The following is an 8,355-nucleotide window of genomic DNA, read 5'->3' on the forward strand; positions in this document are numbered from 1 at the left end:
CAGTGGTTCTTAACCTGGTTTCCATCGAACCCTAGGGGTTCAGTGAGTCGGCCTCAGGGGTTCGGCGGAGGTCAAAACACACCCGACTCATCGTATAAATACAAACTTCTCCCTGTCGTCGTATTACGGATCCGGCAACAGTTGACTGATTTGCAGGTGTGTGATTTGTTGTGAGTTTATACAATGTCTTGGTTTTGTTGTTAGAACAAGGTGATGTTCATGCACGGTTCATTTTGTGCACCAGTAAAAAAAACATGGTAACACTTTAGTATGGGGAACATATTCACCATTAATTAGTTGCTTTTTAACATGCAAATTAGTAACATATTGGCTCTTAACTAGTCATTATTAAGTACTTATTAATGCCTTATTCGGCATGGCCTTATTATAACCCTAACCCTAACCAAATAACTTTGAATTAAGTCTTTATTACTTAGAATATGTTCCCCTAGTGTCCAAATAACTCTCAATTTAACATGATCTATGGTCTGGATTATGTTTTTGTTATTTTTTGTTCGTTTTTGGACTCTTTTAGTTACTTTTTGCGCTCCCTTGTTTTGTTTGGTTATGCTGACTTATGATCATTCTGTCATGACGGAGGGGTCGCAGCTTACCGAGAGGTTTGTTCTCTTGGGATGCAAATGGACTATTCCGGACAAGGCTTGCAGGTAGGAAAATATTTATTAACTCGCTAAATCTTGGCAGGGCATGAGGTAAACAAACAAACTATGGCGGGGAACAATCATGAAACTGTGGCAAAAAATAAACAAGACTTTCATGAATCGAGCAACACGAACTGTGGTATCGCATGAAAACAAGCAATGACCCCAGGCCGACTGACTGGCAAAGACAGGCTTAGATAAGGGTCTTGATTAGAAACAAGTGCGCTGTTCGAACACCAGAGGCAGGTGAAAATCATATGTCAGTATGGTAACCAAACAAAACAAGGGAGCGCAAACCGAAACTAAAGAGTCCAAAAACTAACAAAAAAATAACAAAAACATGCTCCAGACCACAGATCATGACAAAATTAAGTCTTTGTTGCTTAGAATATGTTCCCTTTACTAAAGTGTTACCAAAAACATATAACTTTGTCTTGAATTAAAAAAAACTATATATATATATATATATATATATATATATATATATATATATATATTTTTTTTTTTTTTTTTCATTCAAGACAAAAATAAAATATATATATATATATATATATATATATATATATATATTTTTTTTTTTTTTTCTTTTAAACTAAAGAAGGGTTCGGTGAATGCACATATGAACCTGGTGGGGTTCGGTACCTTGCTCTTAGACCCCTCCATGTCAGCTGCTACGCCAGTAAGAGAAGTCAAAAGTAATGGGACAGCGAGGACGGAGGACGAAGACCGCAAACGTCTTTACTGCTCGCTCTGCAAAGTGGCCGCCAACTCTGCCTCGCAGCTGCAAGCTCACAATAGCGGTCAGAAGCTTTCACTTTCACTTTGACAAACTGCAGTATTGTTTTGATGGCGCCCTCTGCTGGTTGCTGGTATCATTCATTCATCCGGATCAATTTTACATGACAAATCGTTGCTTAGGCACCAAGTACAAGACCATGCTGGAGGCGAGGAACGGCGCCGGCGCCATCAAGTCCTTCCCGAGGCCGGGCGTCAAGGTCAATGCAGCGCCGCCGGCCAGCGAGTCGTGGGGCGGCCTGCAGAACAGAACCTTCCAGTGTGAGATCTGTGACGTGCACGTCATCTCGGCCACGCAACTCAAGCAGGTTCTTTTCTTGTTTACTGGCTTTTATAGTTTCATGGATACCTTTGACTCGGCACCGACTCAAACACTTGGCGGGCAAACAAGTGCATGCATAGCACCGACTAATGTTGTGATTCTCCATGCCAGTAAAGCAAGTAGCCCTGATCAAGTGAAATGATTCAAACAGGGAAGAGTGGTAATTATCAAAAACAATAACTTATTAATGATTAACTGTCTGGAATGGGCTTATGCTGTCTTTAAGTTGAAGTGGAGTGGAATCTGTTTTTCAGCGACACCTAATGCTCACAATACTTCATGACACACTAAGTTTGTTACTAGATACTTCTTATTCATGCCTTGGAGACTTTGTATGTGTTAGTAATATGTGTCTATAATTATTGATCTTGTGTGCTTAGCTATTGCGTAGCTGCTAGCTTCTTGTAGCCTGCAGCCTAGCATGTTTACCTTTTGTAAATACTAACAGAAGAAATTGCTTGTTTATTTGGAGGGCATTTGGATGTTGGCTGCCTGTTCAGCTTTGCACAAGTAAACACACTGCAGGACTGCTTGTATCGTACATGATATCACACACAAGTAAACACGCCACAGAACTGCTTGTATCACACATGATATCACATACAAGTTAACACACAAGTTAACACGCTGCAGGACTGCTTGTATCGCACATTATATTGCACACAAGTAAATATTCTGCAGGACTGCTTGTATCGCACATGATATCACCCACAAGATAACACACAAGTTAACACGCTGCAGGACTGCTTGTATCGCACATGTTATACAAGTAAACACACTGAAGGGCTGCCTTTATCGCACATGATATTGCACACCAGTAAATGATCTGCAGGACTGCTTGTATCGCACATGATATCACACACAAGTAAACGCGCCGCAGGACTGCTTGTATCGCATATATCACACACAAGTAAACACGCACAGGACTGCTTGTATCGCACTTGATATCACACACAAGTAAACGTGCTGCAGGACTGCTTGTATCGCATATATCACACACAAGTAAACGCGCTGCAGGACTGCTTGTATCGCACTTGATATCACACACAAGTAAACGTCCTGCAGGACTGCTTGTATCGCATATATCACACACAAGTAAACGCGCTGCAGAACTGTTTGTATCGCACATGATATCACCCACAAGATAACACACAAGTTAACACGCTGCAGGACTGCTTGTATCGCACATGTTATACAAGTAAACACACTGAAGGGCTGCCTTTATCGCACATGATATTGCACACCAGTAAATGATCTGCAGGACTGCTTGTATCGCACATGATATCACACACAAGTAAACGCGCCGCAGGACTGCTTGTATCGCATATATCACACACAAGTAAACACGCACAGGACTGCTTGTATCGCACTTGATATCACACACAAGTAAACGTGCTGCAGGACTGCTTGTATCGCATATATCACACACAAGTAAACGCGCTGCAGGACTGCTTGTATCGCACTTGATATCACACACAAGTAAACGTCCTGCAGGACTGCTTGTATCGCATATATCACACACAAGTAAACGCGCTGCAGAACTGTTTGTATCGCATATATCACACACAAGTAAACGCGCTGCAGAACTGCTTGTATCGCACATTATATCACACGCAAGTAAACACGACACAAGACTGCTTGTATCACACATGATATCACATACAAGTGAATACGCTGCAGGACTGCTTGTATCGCACATGATATCACAGACAAGTAAATACGCTGCAGGACTGCTTGTATCGCACATGATATCACCCACAAGATAACACACAAGTTAACACGCTGCAGGACTGCTTGTATCGCACATGTTATACAAATAAACCCACTGAAGGGCTGCTTCTATCGCACATGATATTGCACACCAGTAAATGATCTGCAGGACTGCTTGTATCGCACATGATATCACACACAAGTAAACGTGCTGCATGACTGCTTGTATCGCATATATCACACACAAGTAAACGCGCTGCAGGACTGCTTGTATCGCACTTGATATCACACACAGGTAAACGTCCTGCAGGACTGCTTGTATCGCATATATCACACACAAGTAAACGCGCTGCAGAACTGCTTGTATCGCACATTATATCACACGCAAGTAAACACGACACAAGACTGCTTGTATCACACATGATATCACATACAAGTGAATACGCTGCAGGACTGCTTGTATCGCACATGATATCACAGACAAGTAAATACGCTGCAGGACTGCTTGTATCGCACATGGTATCACACATAAGTAAATATGCCGCAAGAATGCTTCTATTGCACACGATATCGCACACAAGTAAACACGCGCAGGACTGCTTGTGTCGCACTTGATACCACACACAAGTAAACGTGCTGCCGGACTGCTTGTATCGCACACGATATCGCACACAAGTAAACACGCGCAGGACTGCTTGTATTGCACTTGATATCACACACAAGCAAATACGCCGCATGACTGCTTATATCGCGCATGATATCGCACACAAGTGAACACGCTGAAGGACTGCTTGTATCACACATAATATCACACACAAGTAGACACGCTACAGGACTCTTTGTATCACACATGATGTCACACACGAGTAAACACGCTGCAGGACTGCTTTTATCGCACACAAGTAAAAATGCCGCCGGACTGCTCATAGCTCACAAGTAACGTACTGCAGGACTGCTTGTATCGCACATGATATCACACGCTGCAGGACTTTTTGTATCACATATTATATCGCACACAAGTAAATACGCCGCAGAACTGCTTGTATTGCACATGATATCACACACAAGTACACACGCTGCAGGACTGCTTGTATCACACATGATGTTGCACATTATTACATGCAATCCAATATCAGCCCATACTTGTTTTTGTTTTTTTGCTGATATCTGATCAATATCCGTATCGGAACAGGACCCCCCCTAAAAAGACAAGAGTGGCACATTCACCTTGATGTCAAAGACTTGCAACTGCAGGGCAAGTCTTCCATATAAAGAGTTGCAAATGTCTGACAAGCTCTTTCAAGTCAATGTTGTCAAGCAACACAACAGTGAAAGTGTTGTTGTTGTTGTTGTTGTTGTTGTTGTCGTTGTCATGACTACAGCACATCAGCAGCAGGGGACATAAAGGCAGAGCAGCAGGCAAAGCAGCCAAGCCCAAATTCAAGCCCTACACTGCCGGCCAGCGTCACACTCGCATCCTGACGGTAACCTCATGACCTTTCATTGCATTATTTTCATTTTTTAATGTATTTGTGTTTTTTTTTTTCATATGCATTGACTATTTGTGTGCACGTGACAGTGCAGCAGCGGCACACAAAAAGAAAGCAGGGCAATAATGGGCCAATTATTTTTCAAGCCTTAAATGAATGGGAGTTTATAGGGAGACTGCCCTCGAGTGGCCAATCCGCGTCATGACAACTGCATTACATCGAAATGACCTAAATTCAATAATTTTTTTCATAAATGACGAAAAGTAAAATATATTTTTTCATTATCTTCTGCACAGTATAAAAATAGTAATTTTATTATTATTTATTGATGGTAGAAAATATGTTAAACATTTTAGTTAATTTAGTATACCACATCCAGAAATGATCCCAATAATAATAAAAACGATGTTTTTTAAATACTTAAAAGCAAGAACTTATGTACAGACCAGAAAGGCAGTTAACTAAACGAGCTTCAGTCATAGTGTAATAAATAATCCGTCGAACAATGGTGTTCATTTTTGAAACAAAACAATGTAAAACTCTTTCTGTACATAAAAAAATGTGAAAATCATCATGATGAAAAAAAAAAGATATTTTGTTTATTTTTGTAGGGACAAATGCTATAAACGTGTGATTAGTTTTTAACTTCTTCTGGCTCCTTTTCATTTATAACTTACTTTAACGTTAGATTGATATTTCTTTTATTATTATTTTAAATGAATTCAATAAAATGCAAAATGGAAAACGTGAAAAACCAATAGTGCTTGGAAAATACGAAATAATAACTAATTACATTTATTTTAAATAACTGTTACCAATCATTACACATTTTTTAAAATAAGAAAACACATGAAGACATATTTTTAAACCGTTATAGAGTTTGACGAAATCATTAAATCATGAATTAATTAAAGCGTTACATAACTTTATCAAATCATGAAATAAAAAATCAAACAATGAAATCAATAACTATGTGTGTGTATATATATATATATATATATATATAATTAAATATTGAAATAATAAATGATTTTATAAATAAATGTACATTTATATTCTCTGATCCTTTTAGTTCACCTTAATGTCATGTTGATGGTTCTTTTTGATTAATAAAAGAAATAAGATAAAAAATGGAAAAAATGAATATTACTCAAAAAAATATGTACTAAATAATAAATACAAAATTATATTTATTTTATTTTAAACATTTGTTATCAATCATTACACATTTTAAAATAAACACATGAACAAATATTCTTAAACCGAATTTGGCAGCTACAGTAAAATTAAGTGCGGACACATTTTTATCAAATAATTTAAAAAGTAATTCAATCATGAAATGAGTCATTAAAGTGTGAAATCATTCATCAAATCATGAAAAACAAATGAAATGAATAACTATATATTTGAATCATTAAATATTAAATAATACATGATTAACATGTACTTTCACATGACATACATTAATGACACATTGAAGTATTTATTTAAAAAAATTATTTAATCTATTTGTATATGTATATATATCCATCCATCCATTTCCTACCGCTTGTCCCTTTTGTGGTCGCGGGGGGTCACTGGAGCCTATCTCAGCTGCATTCAGGCAGAAGGCGTTGTACACCCTGGACAAGTCGCCACCTCATCGCATGGCTGTGTGTGTATATATATATATATATATATATATATATATATATATATATATATATATTGACGGAGATAGATTTATAAATATATCAATATTTAAAATGTATTTATTTTCTTTAGTCATATTTGAAATAGCTAGTGTTCCATCTTGTGCTCTTTTTATCTTTTCTTTATTTCATGACCAATGGTACACTGTAGACTACCTAGAGTTTGGAATGCAGGAGTAGCAATACTCCTTTTTCTTATCTCTTTCTGTCTCCAGCTGAGGAAAACAATTTGATATGTGCGGAAGAAAAAGGTGGGGGCTAGTGGCATATTGAAAAAGACAAGTTTTCCGTAGTGTTTTCAGATCAACGAGGCGATGCGAAATGAATGTGTTGTTTTTTAGGTTGGTCTCTCCAAAGCTTTGGAATAAATTGCAAAATACCTATTCTGTTTCTGGGTTATCATTTAAAATCAACTTATGTGTCATCAAAAGAACTTAGGATTTACCAGCAACTTAAATTCCCTCGGAGGAACATCTGTTTTTTTTTTTTTTTAAATATTTTTTATTATATATATTTTTTTTTATGTAGTACATTTTGTGCCATTTGACTGTACATAACTTGTTAACATTTGATTTCCTGTTTCTGCCCATTTAGGGCTTGAATTGCCCTCTGCTGGTTGTTGCCATTGCCAAGTAGTATTAGTGTTTTATAAGTACTTACTGTGGGCTTCACGGTGGCAGAGGGGTTAGTGCGTCTGCCTCACAATACGAAGTTCCTGCAGTCCTGGGTTCAAATCCAGGCTCGGGATCTTTCTGTGTGGAGTTTGTATGTTCTCCCCGTGAATGCGTGGGTTCCCTCCGGGTACTCCGGCTTCCTCCCACTTCCAAAAACATGCACCTGGGGATAGGTATATTGGCAACACTAAATTGGCCCTAGTGTGTGAATGTGAGTGTGAATGTTGTCTGTCTATCTGTGTTGGCCCTGCGATGAGGTGGCGACTTGTCCAGGGTGTACCCCGTCTTCCGCCCGATTGTAGCTGAGATAGGCGCCAGCGCCCCCCGCGACCCCAAAAGGGAATAAGCGGTAGAAAATGGATGGATGGAAGTACTTACTGTGCTAGTACCTATTGTGATGGTACTAGTACCAGTCCTGATTGCAGAATAGTTTTTGTACACACAAAACATGTTGGCTTTCATTCCTGCTGCAGCTTCGTTGGACCAGGGAGAAGAATCACAGACGCATCAAACACACAAACTCCACGTTGTCGCTGCCGTCCTTCCATCTCCATCCTGCCACAGACTCAAGCCCCGCCCTGTTTCAGGCTCCGCCCCTCCTATAGGCTCTCATGCGCCCGAGCCCCGCCCCCGTCTGTGCAATGCCACTTCTGTTTCCTCACTACTGACTTCAAATTTGCATCAAATAGGTAAAAAAATGACTATTTCCCTCCTTTTAATGGCCTTAAAGTCCCTTTAAACAAGATTTGAAATATACGCACCACTGTTACTTGTTTGAATAGTCAAGTTGATGTGGGCGTGCAGGTTTAAAATGTCATCAAGACCAAAAAGGTGTCAGCACCAAAATAGCAGACAGTCTTTGCCTGATGGCTCTAAGGCAGAGTGTCCAACTGCTTGACCTCAAACGTGGATGGTGAGTGCAAAGAAGAGTGAGGAGACTATTTCAGAAAACACTGGCATGGTACTTCAGATAAAACTGTTGCCAAGTTTTGTGCAAATAAATGGCATGGA

General features: G+C 39.1%; 1 protein-coding gene and 1 long non-coding RNA gene across 2 annotated transcripts in view; one reads left to right on the plus strand and one right to left on the minus strand.

Annotated features, from left to right (window-relative positions):
* LOC133550968 (uncharacterized) overlaps positions 1-1,456 on the minus strand; it is a 7,303-nt gene extending 5,847 nt beyond the window's left edge. Inside the window, exon 1 of the long non-coding RNA XR_009806405.1 lies at positions 1,305-1,456. This is a non-coding gene — a long non-coding RNA (uncharacterized LOC133550968). The remainder of the gene's footprint in view (positions 1-1,304) is intronic.
* The window catches only part of LOC133550967 (zinc finger protein 385D-like), a 9,597-nt gene extending 1,242 nt beyond the window's left edge, over positions 1-8,355 (plus strand). The window contains exons 3-6 of the mRNA XM_061897166.1: positions 1,316-1,462; positions 1,581-1,765; positions 4,872-4,973; positions 7,818-8,355. Coding sequence (XP_061753150.1) covers positions 1,316-1,462; positions 1,581-1,765; positions 4,872-4,973; positions 7,818-7,949 — 566 coding nt within the window. The 3' untranslated portion in view covers positions 7,950-8,355. The remainder of the gene's footprint in view (positions 1-1,315; positions 1,463-1,580; positions 1,766-4,871; positions 4,974-7,817) is intronic.

The sequence above is a fragment of the Nerophis ophidion genome, linkage group LG04 (assembly GCF_033978795.1).
Source record: "Nerophis ophidion isolate RoL-2023_Sa linkage group LG04, RoL_Noph_v1.0, whole genome shotgun sequence".
NCBI lineage: Eukaryota > Metazoa > Chordata > Actinopteri > Syngnathiformes > Syngnathidae > Nerophis > Nerophis ophidion.